The sequence below is a fragment of the Penicillium mononematosum genome (genome assembly GCF_028829835.1).
Source record: "Penicillium mononematosum strain IBT 11891 chromosome Unknown utg000001l:1.0-4488741.0:1.0-4491989.0, whole genome shotgun sequence".
Lineage (NCBI taxonomy): Eukaryota > Fungi > Ascomycota > Eurotiomycetes > Eurotiales > Aspergillaceae > Penicillium > Penicillium mononematosum.
Window position 1 is genome coordinate 1,164,634 of NW_026643271.1, and position 14,270 is coordinate 1,178,903.

Genomic DNA, 14,270 nt, shown 5'->3' on the forward strand with positions numbered 1-14,270 from the left:
GTCAAGAACGGGATTCAGGAATAGACTAAACATAACAGGTATAGCGTAATGCAAACTGGTGCTGATTTCGATCCACATAGTACAGTGACGATAAAACATGTAGAAATGTATCCAGTCTATCGCATAACCCGGGTTTAGGTCGAGATATCCAACCCGGACCCAGACCCAGACTAGGTCCGGGTCGAAGTCGGCTAACCCGGACCTAACCTAGGACCTAGGCTAGGGCCCTATTAAGGCCCTAGTAAAACCTAACTTTATATAAAAATAAACTCTTAGCGTTTATAAAGCTACTAAATAATTAATATATAATATTAGTATCTTTCTCTATATTAGATCGAACCTATATAAACTAATATATTTAATATTAATTTTATATAACTAAACGAAATAAACGCTTATATTATTTTATATTAGCTAGATATTAGTTTATTACTAATAAAAATAAAAAATAATTATAATTATAGTAGTATTTAATAGATTAGGTTTACTAGTATAGTAGAAATTATAGAAATTTATATTAAATAGAGGAGTTTATAAGTATAAGACCTTACTTTACTAACTAATAACTATATAGTTTAATTACTTCTTTATAGGATTATATAATATATATAATATATTATTATAATTTTTAGGGTTTTAATTAAATAACTAGTCTAATATCTACTTTATAAGGTATTAAATTAGTTTTATATATTTAAATAGCTATATTAAAATATTTTTAAGATCTTTTATAGTAAGATTAGGGTAGGATTAGATTATTATTAGGTTTTTATTAGGTTATATTAGATTATTACTAGATTATTATTAGATTATTACTAGATTATTACTAGATTATTACTAGATTATTACTAGATTATTACTAGATTATTACTAGATTATTACTAGATTATTACTAGATTATTACTAGATTATTACTAGATTATTACTAGATTATTATTAGATTTTATTAGGTTCTATTAGGTTCTATTAGATTATTACTAGGTCTAACCTATTTAAATCTATAATATATACTAATTAAATACTAATAAAATAGTTACTTTTAATAAATAATAAATTATCTATTTAGCTTTCTATATATAGCTAGACTAATATATCTTCTATTTTTTATATATATCCTCTTTCTCTTTTATCCTTTTTTTTATAATTAATCCTTTCTATTTATTTTATCTATTATATCCTAAAGCTAGTAATCTAATTTAATATTATTTATTTATAATAAAGATATAGATAATTTTAGTTATTTTATCTCTTTAAACTAGTTTAGTATTTTTAAATTATCTAGTAGCTAGTAGATATTTAATCTCGACTCTATTAACCCTAAATTCCTTTATCCGATTATCTTTTTTATACCTTCTATATTATTTATATATATTAATCTTAATCGGAGAAAGGTATTTATTTTTTATAATAAAATAACTTATACTAAATAGATCGACTAGTAGTTATAAACTAATTTTAGAAAAAAAAAGATTTATTAAGACTTAAATTACTAATCTAATATTTAAAATAGATTTAACTAGATTATAAATAGTATTAATAAAGCGCTAAAGATTATACATAAAAAGTATAGTTAGATTTTTAAATATCTTTATACTATCTATCTTTATCTAATAGATAATTAGAAAGTATAATATTATAGTATATTAATAATATTAAAATATATTAAAAATATAGAGTATCGAAAGGTAAAAGGTAGATTAAAGTTAGAGATTATAAGATTCTTTAATAAAATTATATATTCTATTATAATTTAGTTTTTTATTCTCTTTTACTAAATTTTTTTAAAATAATACTCCGACTAAAGCTTCTTTTTTATAAAAGGCTTAAAAGGAAAAGATTTTATCCTTTTTATCTTTTAATCGACTTTTTTTATTTTTTATTAAATATTAAATATAGTTAAAGATTAGTAATAAAATATATTTTAGATATTTCTATCTAATTTAAAGATATCTATTATTTTTAATTATTAGAGCTTTTCTTTTTTATAAATATTTATAGTAATTACTAGCTATTTTATTAATAGCGATTAGATTTATTAAAAGGTACTATTAGATTTTAAGCCTATTTATAGTATATATATTAGTATAAATCTAAATAATATACTAATAGAAATTTTAATAAAATATAGAATCGAAAATAAGGTATTTAAATTAACTTCAGATAATATAGTAAATAATAAAACTTTTATAGAATCCCTTTTATAAATTTTATTAGATAGTATTATTATTATCCGAATTCTTTATTTTATTTATATTATCTAACTTAGTTTTAACTAGTTTTTTAGATATATTAAAGTAGTTCTAAAAAATAAGACTATAGAGATAAAATAGACTAATTAATAGTCTAAAAAGGCTTAATAGAATATATAGCGATAATAACGAGGGATTTCTTTTATACTAAATAAAATCTACTACTTTATAATCTATATAAATATTAGTCTTTAGTAATAAAAGAGTTTTTATAATCTCTAGTTTTAAAAATTTAAGATTATTTTAATCTAAGATATAAAGATCTAATAGAATTTAATATTCCTAATACTTTATTATATAAAAAGATTATAGTCTATTTTTATCCCTTTTTATAAAGAGTATATTTATCTCGATCTACTATTAGATATTAAAGAATAATATTAAATTAACTATCTTCTTTATATTATAGAGCTATTCTTTAATTATACTCTATAACTTTTAAAGATTTAAGATATTACTATATATTATATCTTTAAAATATATAATCGGCTTTTTAAATATTTTAAATAGTTAATAAAATAGCTTAAATAGAAGTATATTATATAGAAAATATAGATATTTAATACTTTTAAAGCTAGTTAACTAAAGTTTAATAAATATTACTTTTAGACTAATAATATCTAAAAGTATATCTTTATAATATATATAATATTTAGGGGATTGATAGAGGGACACCCCCTATGGATCCTGGGACACCTCTTTGGATCCTAGGACACCCCCTGCCTGAAAAACCAGGCTCATATTCCTAATCGGGTAACGTATTTCACAAGCGAGCTGCGCACACAAGCGAGCTGCGCACCCCACCCAACCTACTAATTTCAAATGCATTTATCTCAACCAAAACGCCATTAAATTAAATTTAAAAAAAAACATCATCTATCTGGACATGCATCTCTCCTATGACCCCGATTTTTACATAGCCCGCATGTTGGTAAAGCCCTAGTTCTTGGCTGTAAAGGTGGCGAAGGCCTTCTTCGTGGCGGGGGTATAGGTGCTTCTATTGCTTCCACCGGCTGCATAATTAATGCAGATGCTTCTTGAACTGAGAGGCCTTCTTCCGCCGGTATCTGCCTTCTGGATCTAGTACGCTTTTGCTTCTTCTTCTCATTTTCAGCGCGTAAATCGCTCACTTCTCTCTCCAGTAGTGCGGCGGATTGCATCGTGATCTGGCAGGCTTTCAAAACCTGGTTTATAGCGGAATTGAGCGGGCTCGGGGGGCTTCTTGATCTTGTACGAAGTAATGCTTTGATTGACAAAGCTTGTTTTTGCAATTGTATATAGTTCGAGGGCGTTTTCGGATCCCAATCACTACCCCGGCTAAAAGGGGGGGTAGGGGTAGCAAGCCGGATATTAAGCTTCGAAATCACTCTCTCCGGTGTAAAAGGGATTAAACCAGTAGATTGAAAGCTATTTTTAATAGTCTTAGATTTAAAGGCTTCCATTCGTGCAGTAGGGTATACTTTAAGAAAATCCAGTTTGTTAATATGATTCGATCCGCACCGCATTCGAAATTTAACTAGCCGGCTATAGGCTCGTTTTAACACTATAAAATAGCCTATATCTAGAGGCTGTAAAAGGTAAGAGGAATGCGGAGGTATATAGATTGGTATAATCTTATTCTCTTCACAAATTTCATTAAATCTCGGGGTTAAATGACTTCTATAGCCGTTAAGTATCAAAAGCTGATATATCCCCTTCGTACATAAAGAAGTAGTAGGAATAAAGAGCTTTTCAAGCCAACGAATCCCAATTTCATTAGTAGTCTAGCCGTTAGGACTAACTTTAAAACGCCAGTCAGAAGGAAGGCTATCGAACCAGGATTCAATAAAGACTTTGCCTTTAAAAATCACATATAGCGGAAGAGCCTAGCTAGTAGCATTCGTACACTCGATAACAGTTACCTATTCACGATTTCCAGGTTATAAAAGTGCTCGCCGACCGTAGTATTCACTTCTCGTAATCACCCTCGTAGTCGCCGTTAATCCTATCGCAAAACCGGTCTTATCAAAGTTATAAACGTCGTCCGGGTCGATCCCGAATTGTAAGATGGTTTTTTAAATAAGATTAAACCACTCTGTAATAACCTTCGGGTCTTCGTATTTCGCACGCTCGTAGTTATACCGTTTCGAAAACCGAGAGGATAGAAGAGGATGTCGTTTCATATAGTTCGTCACCCAATTTTCGCCGACCGAAAGAACCGGGGTAGTTCCGCGCTTTTTAAGAAGAAGATTCGCCATTTCTCGTACCATAGACGGCCGGGGAGCTGATCCTCGAGAATCCATAGAGAGAATCCATTTTTTAAGAGATTCCTCTTCAATTTCTGTCAGTTTATGTGAATTGGCGCGAGAATTCGCGCGAGAAGTGGTCCCATAAAGACGTGTCCGGAGGGTTGATTCGGGCACTTTAAAACGGCGCGCTGCTTCGCGAATAGCGCTGATTTCTTTATTCTTAAAAGCCTGGATAGCTAATAAGATCCTACCCTCCCTCTCTATTGAATCTTTAGAGGATTGAGAGCGAATTGGTGGCATAGTGGGTGGTTGAATTAACTAAGTGCTAATTTACGGACGCGTTTTGGGTGGGGTGCGCAGCTCGCTTGTGTGCGCAGCTCGCTTGTGAAATACGTTAATATTTCTGCCTCGACACCTACACCTATCTACCGCCTTTCTCACCGCCTTTAGGGGTTTACACCGCCTTCGTGTTAAATATACTCCGCCCTCTACCTAACACTATAGGACGATAGCAGATACCTATAATTTATATATAAAATATATAGTAAAAACAAGTCATTTTAGTCCTATATATATTATAGGACTCGAGTAGCAAACAAACTAATAATATAATTCTAGTTTATATATATTAACCTACCTTCTTCTAATCCATTTTTTATCAGTATCTATATCAAATTTATTATCGTTTTTATTATTTCAGCTATTAAAATAGCCTCTTTAGGCCTATTATACCTCGAATTATCGGATTCGGACCCTAAGATCGTCCCCGAGTCTCTACCCATAATACTAAGTACCTAGTCGTACACTTAGCTAATCACCGAGACACTCGCTAATAAGATATCTATAGAGCCGCTCTTTATATTTCCGCTACCCCTATTAAACTAGTAATACCGTATACTAGAGGAAGGTACTAAGGCACTAAATACATTCGCGCGCCTATATAGTTATATAGTCACTATCCGATACTCTAAATATACTAAAAAGGGTATTAAAAAGTCAGTTTACCTTTACTATAACTAAGGCCGCGAGGTAAAGTAAGAGAATACTAAAGAGACTACTAAAAAACAACGTACTATAACGCTTATCTATAGATACCCCTTTATAATAGTGCTTTATCTAGATTCTATAACTAGTCTTTAGCGACCGATAATTAACGATTCGAAGTCTAAATATAACTATCTCCTATCGCTAGTATCTACCTATATAGCGTAACGAAAGCTTAAGCTTATATATAAGAAAGATAAGATCGAAAACGCGCTTCGCTAAAGCCGTATAACCCGCTAGATTATAACTAAGATCTATAAAGCCGATCTAAAGAGTATCCTTATACCGCGTGATATTTATAATATATATAGAAAGCTAAGCGATATATTTCTTACTAGCCGTACGTCCCTCTAAGTATTATTAATAGAACTTCCGAAGGATAGTAGCTAGATCTTTAAATATAAGCTAGACGAACAATTATATATATCTACTTTATTTTATATATATAAATCGAGTATTATAATACTTTAGAAGAATCCTTAGGTAATCTCTATAGACTATATATATAAGACCAATCGGTATAGTCTTCCTTTACTAGATATCGTAGGCTTTACTACTACTAGATTAATATTCTACCTAGGCTTTACCTTTATATAAGATAAAAAGGATAACTCGTACGAGGTAAGTATATACCTAATACTCCTATTTAAAGCTAACTAATACTAATACCTTATTAGGATTACTAGATAATACTTACCTATCTCGCTAAAGTATACGACTCCCTAAGTCTCGATCCCCCGCGTATAATCCTTACTAATAAAGAGGGAGCTTTAATAAATATAATTAAGACTATTTTCCTAGATATAAAGAATATAATCTATATCTAGTATATTAATATAAATATCTTAAAGAAAGCGCGCCCCTTTCTTACTAATCAAATTATATAGGTATATCGAGATATTAGAATTAACTACCGCCTTACCCTAGCCGAAGCCTAGGAAGACTATAAAAAAGCTAAGTAGGGGTAGAAGAAGATACTCCGCCGGTAGAATCGTATTATTTATACCACTATAATTAAGGAAAAGGACCGATAATAGAGCAATTTTAAAAAATAATACGCTAATCCCCCTAGCCTCTTTACCCTATTATTAGATTATATATAATAAGAATAGCTAGACGACTACCCAAAAAGGTTCCTTTATTACTATACTAGATAATACCTCTATCTTAATAAGATCGCTACTTCCTATATAGAGAGTGTATATTAGCTTCTAAAGTAAGATCTCTAGATTTTAACTAGTGATTTACTAGTAGTACTCCGTTACTTTAGCTATATAGTAGAGCGTTAGTTCGTAAAGGTCTAGTAAGAACTAGAGATCTAGAAGATATATAAGCCTAAGTAGGCTTATTAAAAGCTCTACTATTTACTTTATTACTATATCTTAGTATAGGTAATCTAGCTTATAAAGGATATTTATACTCGGTATCTTCCTCTAGTAGATAATAAGCCCCTAATTCCACTAATTTACACTTATAATTCTAAAGAAATAGCTAGTTTTCTATATATCTATATACTAAAATAGTATAAAGAGGAAGGACGATACCTCGAGCTAGGGCTATATTACTAGTATTAGTACTTATATAGTATCGATATACCCCTAATTAATCTATTACTTCTTATATAAGATCCCCTTTAGGCTCGGCGATAAAACCGCCCCTAAAATACTAGGAATCTCCTAAGTACCTAGGCTAGTAGTACCTAGGCTAGTAGCACCTAAGCTAGTAGTACCTAGTAACTATAGTCTTCCGCGGATCCTCTTATATAGGATCGTTCTATATACCGAGATCCTTTATTATAGGAGGAGAGCCGAGGATAAAAACAAGGACGGCCACAAGGATAGGGAAAGGGACGTAGGCGTAGAATAAGTAGTAGTGAAACTAGTAGTAGTAATAGCGAGACTAGAGGATAGGGACGTAGTCGAGGACGGGGTCGAGGATAGGGTCGAGGACGTAGAAACCGGGCGTAGGGACCTATATAAGAAGTATATTCAACCTATATAAGTATATAAATGCTTAAATTAATAAAAATATACGCTTTTTTCTAATTAAAATGCATATTTTTTTACTATATAAACCGGAATTCCTATAGTTAGGGCAGAATTATATAGTAGAAAACTCTGCACTAGCAGTATATATAGCAGAATCTAGGGTCGCACTATATTAGGAAGGCGGTGTTATGTATGCCTAAAATCCCAGGCATTTTCAGGCAGGGGGGTGTCCCAGGATCCAAAGGGGTGTCCCAGGATCCATAGGGGGTGTCCCTCTATCAATCCCCAATATTTATATCTATAAATAAATTCTAATTCTTTTAGACTAATAATTAGGATTAAAAGTAGTATAATAAATATTATAAAGCTTTTTAAAAGGCTCTTTTACTATATTAAGATCGACTTTTTTATATTTAAAGCTTATAACTTTCTTATAATTAATCTCGATTAAGCTCTAAACTTAATAAAATATTAAATAATAATAGAAGATAGCTATTGGAAATTAAATAAAATAATATAATATTTTAATAGTACAAGTCGCATTTACCAGAGGACCGCCGTTTTCGGCAACCCCTCACGTTAGGTTTAGCGGCTGTCCTATCCCGTCCTACTCTGGTTTAGCGTCACCCCTATCGGGTATAGTGTTTAGTGCTATTCCCTAACGGGAACTACCGCTAGTCGCCGCCCTCGGGGGGCCCTCGTTAACTATATAGTCTAGACGGTGCGTCGCTTAACTATCTTTCTCTCTTTTCCTATAGCCCTTCATTTTTCTTAGCTCGCGAGCGCGGACTATAATACTCCGGCCCCCTCTATTTCGGAAATAACCGTTCCTATAAGATATACTTCGCCCCCTTCACTCCCTATTTATATTACTATAAAGCTACTAGTATTCACTGACTAATATAATATCCGCTATATAAAACGCTAATCTTTCTTAGATAGAGATATATAATATAGCTTATAAGTTACCCTCGCCTACCTATATTAACCGCCCTAAAATAGTCTTCTAGCTATTAGAAGCTACCTATTTTAGCCCGGTTTAAACCTCTTAAAGTAATCCTTCCTATTTAAAGAACCTATATATAGCCTATATCTTATTTCCGAGGTAAGACTATAACCTTTCGATAGGTATATAATAATATAATCTATTTAATATAGCGTAACTACTAATAGTAAAAATACCTCTTATATTCCCGGGTCCTTATTATCTAGTATATACCGAAGGCGCTATATTAGTTCCTAATAGATAATAACTTATAAAAAGGCTTTAGAGCGGGCTATATATTAATCTATCGAAATAGCCGCGGAATTATCCGGATAGTAGGATAACTATTAGATTATATTTATAACTATAGCCGGACGATATATCGCTTATAGGTAACTATACTAATTTAGAGACCGAGATAATATAGATTATAGCTCTATAAGGCTAATATAGAGCTACTCGCTATAGTTTATAGAAATCTTAAAGGGATTAATCTAGGGAATTAGTCTATAAAGACGTCTATATATCCGAATAGTCCGATAGAGCTAAAAAGAATCGGTATACTTATATATAAGATAGTAGCTATAGTAATTAACTATAATCTCTAAATAAGGTAGATTCCGATAATAGAACTATCTCTTTACTTATAGGTCTAATTTCTTATAGGTCTAATATAGCCTAGGAGATATACTACTAATCTTATAGATCTTAAATAAGGATACTAGTATATATAATCTCTAAATAGCGATATAGCGATATAGCGGAGTTACTTAGTATTATTTAAAAAGGTAATTTTAGATACTTTATAAGCCGTCCGCGCTCCTTTTCTATTTCGCTAATTACTTCTTAGATACCGTCTATTAATTTAGCCGCTATATATATTAGCCTTAATAATATTAGCTTCTACTCTTACCCTACTTTAAAGTCCTCCTTACGTATATTCCCTACTTCCTATTAGAGGGCCTATAATACCTCTATAGCTCTTTAACCCCTTCCCTATACCCTCTTACTAAGACTATATTTTTAAAAAGCGACCTTTAGCTTAGTATTTAGTATAAGTACTAATATCTCTCTAATATCTCGAGATACCTTAAAGGAAAATTTAGATTCTTATATAGGAAATAAATTTAATATTAAAATAGAGAGAACTATAATATAAAATAGCTAAGAAGTATATAAGAGAGACTTAGACTTAAACCTCGACTTAGGGCCCCGAAATAAATAATATATTAATATACCTAAAAGCGACTACATATATTTAGTAACTAGTATATTAGAATTATTACTAAACTATAATAAGTAAGCGTAGCTAATATTATCTATTAAATTATCTAGACCGATACCTTTTAGCAGACTCTTTTAGTAATATAGATATAGCTTTAATCTAGGTAGAACCTTAGTTATATTATATTAGTAAACGCAACTATTATCTTTCTACTCGACTTATCTCGCTAATTTATATAAGACCCACCTATTACCTTAACCGCTACCCTAACCGACCTACTAAAATACTACCGAGATAGTATCTTATCGCTAGGAACTTATAATAAGACTAATAAGAGCGCTACTCTATCTAGAGTTAGCTTAGCTTACCTACGTATCTTACTATTACCTACGATAGTTATACTATTATAGGCTAGTTTTAAAACTATTATCTAAAATAGATCTATTATAGATAACACTATATCCGGGCTAAAAAACTATAGAGATTAGTCGGGTATTATAAAGGATAGAGTAATAATATAAAACGTCTAGGCTAATAAACCCTTAATTAGCGAGAGTTAAGCCCGTACCTTCTCCTACTTTAGACCTTAAACTCGCTTAATTAACTACTTATAAGCTATCCTAGCGAACCCTCTATCCCTCTATATACGATAAAAAGTAAAGTCTATCTATTAGGAGCAATTTCCTACTATTTCCGTTATTATCCCTATTCTTTAAAACGATAAAGCGGATATAAAGACTAAAAAGAAACCTCTAACTAAGATATAATAGTATAATCGCTCGAGCGATAGTAGTAATAATAGTAATAGCCTTTAGAAAGATCGAGTAATATAGAAGTCGATAAGTAATTATTTACTATTATTAGATAGACTAGACTCTAAAGTAAAGGGGCGCCTACCGAAAATATCTAAAAGGGTAAAGGGAAATGTCTTAGCCCCGAGTAATAATATTATTAGAAAATACCCTAATTAGTCCTAAACGCCTTTAGAGGGTATTTTAGCTATTTTATTAGATTAAACCTAAGAGACTTTTAGCTATAGAGTTCTCTATATCTAAACTTAAAGTCCTCGATAGGCCTACTTTATAACGTTCCTTCTAAAGGTTTCTTATCGCCCCTCTATATCGTTACTATCTAATATATCTCTTAAACACTCTTTATAATAGCCTTTATACTTTAAAGCTTATTCTTAGAACGTATCCTCGCAATAGGTAGGATATAGAAAAGATTATAAATAAAATATATTAATAGCCTATAGAGATAGAGAGGGAGGGTTAATAAAACTACTATAATACTCGATATCTTATAATAGTTATAATACCTAGCGAAAGCGTAGGAGGCGCTTATAATAGTCTTCGGAAAAGGTAGATCTTTTACTTAAATTAAGAAGAGATAAGTAACGACTATAGTTAGAGGTAATAAGCTTATTTTTAGACTAATATCTAGGAAGAAGTCCTACTATAAGCTAAGTATACTAGAGTATATATAGGGATCGAGTAAGTAAGGCTAAAAGCATACCGACTACTATCTAAAATAAAGTATATATATAATTATCTATAGTATATACCGCTAAAAACTATATTCTTAAGCAATACTCCCCTATAGAGAATATATCTATATAAAAGTCATAAACTTAAAGAGTTAAAAAAATTATTCCTATATACCTAGCTAATATCTCCTTCCTATCGATACCCCTATTAAATATTTACTTAGATAGCGGCCTATATTAAAGCGCTCTAATAACTCGATATAAGCTAGAGGATCTAAGCCGTACTATCTCTAGTCCTTATACTAAGACTTTCGATTATAAAGACGTTTTATAATAGTAAGGTATACTAAATACCGAAGATATTAGTTCTACTATATCGCCTAATAGTATTTATCTAGATACTAAGTATCGATACCCTAGTTTCGAATTATATAACTTAGAGCCTACTATTATTACTAGTTAGTACCCTTAAACTATTGTCTAGAAATAGTATATAGACTAAAGAGCTTCTAAAAACCGAAATAATCGACCCTACAATTCTAGGCGATTATATCTTTCTAGGTAATAAATAGATCTAAACAATAGAAAATATCAGTAGGTTATCAGTTTAAGACAGGAGGTAAGGTATTATATCGATTCCCTAGTTTTATATAGCCGAAATAGGAAATTCTTAGAAAAATTATACTAGAGACAGACTAAAGTCCATCTACGTCCCCTCAGCCTCGAGACTATTTTTATAGTCAATTAGAGCCGTACAGTCCTTACCCTTATAATCGGCATATAATAGTAAAGGGCTGCCTTAAGTTAAAGCCTAAAGCAATATAAGAAGAGTTAGTTAAATAGAAAAAACCTATAAATAAAGGCTACTCTCCCAAGCGTCTATCTTCTTTTATAAAGTCTATTATAATAAATAGGTCTAGACCAAGACTATTACTAGCAGCGGGACCCTAAGCCCGGACTATTAGGACAGGAATAGTAGTTATATTACAAATAAGATTTAGGGCTGACACCTCTATAGCAATCTTCTTATCTATATAGTCCTTATAGACCATCCTAAAATAAGAAAAACGAACCATCTAAACCGTACTATCAGTAAAGACCATCTTCATACCGGCGTTAAACGCGCTATAGTAAAAGGTACTATCAAGCATATAAAGAAGGTTATCTAGATAGAACGTTAACACCCACTAGTAAAGACGGCTTATCATATAGGCCTTATTCACCTTATCAACCTAAAGTTAGCCCTACGCCATATGGATAAGACCGAGTAGCGCGTTAGTATCTATAATATTAACATAAACTTTAATAGTAAGGGATTAGTGCTAGATAGGGTCCGACTTCGGTAAGTGAACTAGTCGAGAAACAAGCGAGATAGACGAAGGTACTATACCTCATTTTATATCGGCCGTATATAAGCTTATATACCTTAGGCGTCAACCTGGGCGTGTTCTTAGCGCGGTATTTATCGGGGCTAACTATAAAGATAATTACTAGGCATTTATTAGATTAGATCAACTATATAAATTTTTACCAAAACTATTAGGGTCCTATAGCTATTCACAGCGCTCGAATCAAACACCGAAAGCGGGTCGGAGCTACAAAACTTTATTATTTCATAGAGCCATAATTAGAAAGTATATATAACATATAATCAATTACTTAGTTCTTTATCTTTAAAGTAAATAAATTGCTACTTTAATAAAATAAGCACTCGTCCTCATATCACACAAAGACGTTTCGAGTTAACAATCTCTAGTTAAAGTAGTCATCGTTTTAAGACTCACAGCCGCTATAAAATCGGTTAACATTTCAATATAGAGCGGTGAAAGTTAATAATTAACACTCGCCTAAGTTCTTTATTCCACAAAACATTATCACGCCGAAGGTCTTCGTAGATAATTCCTAAAGCTCTAATATCCTTATTCGATTAGTAGATCCCCTATAGAAGCTATAGTATTAGCTCTATCGATACCATACTTTCTCCCCCCCCAGGCTATCACAAGCATATAACGAATCTCTCCAGCCCTATAAAAGAAATAAATTTTCGCTAAGTCGATCGTACCTAGGAAAACAGGCACAGCGGACCCTTACGCCTTCTATAGAATTCGGTATACCTACGCTTCGCGAGAGACTTCTTTCTATAGCGTCGACGTGATTCCTTTTCCGATAACGGTATACCCATATACGAGACAAATAAGTTTAAACAGCGCACCGTACGCCCTATAACCTCTAAGGGGTATATATCGGTCAATATTTTCGTCTAATTATACTTTCAGTAAACGCACCAAATCCTCGGACGTAATCGGATACTATAGATCGTCATTACTTCAATAATAGAGTATCACATTTAGACAATAGTCGTCTAGAAGACCACTAGACTTTAACCCGAGTAAACATCGCTAGATACAAAATTGCGTATCGCGGTAGCGGGACTAGCTATCTAGTCCTTTATCATTATTTATATCTCTTTATCGAGCCACACATTAAGCAGATAGAGAAGATAGAACTTAGCTAAAGGTTCGTTTATAGCGTATTACTAGTTTCGAATCGGGGTCTAGCGATTATAACGACTATAAGCGATACCTTATATCAGATAGGGCATAGCTAACTCGAGATCTAGTAGACACTTAATAAGCTATTAATTCAGGGAAATCTAGTAGAGATAACAATGGTTTATAAGTCGAACCAGAATCTAGGCTTAGAAATTCTAGGGTAGTACTATTAGAGTTAAAAGGAAGTTATCGGAATTCATCTTTAGGAATATACAAGCGAGTGTGATCGAAACTAGTCTTCTATATTATGACGATCTGAGGAGGTTTCTGCCAAAGTCTGAGGAGGTTTCTGCCAAAGGTTTCCGCCTTAGTTGTTATTTGCATATGACAGAACCCCACATATAAAGGATCTCTGACCTTAAGGATCCTTTCTTTCTTTTCCTTTACTTCTCTATACTTAGTATTCTCGTTAAATACGCTCTTTTTAATTAAAGATCTAGCTAGTAATATAATACTAAGTACTACTCTTATTTCTTTAATAGTATATCTATATAGACTATTATTATAATTAGT

At 31.8% G+C, this 14,270-nt stretch overlaps 1 protein-coding gene across 1 annotated transcript; it reads right to left on the bottom strand.

Moving 5' to 3' along the window:
* Positions 1–3,188: 3,188 nt before the first annotated feature.
* On the bottom strand, positions 3,189–3,409 carry N7519_000438 (uncharacterized protein; the record flags this gene model as incomplete). The annotated part of the gene is made up of 2 exons (XM_057287217.1): positions 3,189–3,262; positions 3,337–3,409. 2 exons carry the CDS (start codon positions 3,407–3,409, stop codon positions 3,189–3,191), a joined length of 147 nt encoding a protein of 48 aa, XP_057153300.1.
* Between the last annotated feature and the right edge of the window lie 10,861 nt (positions 3,410–14,270).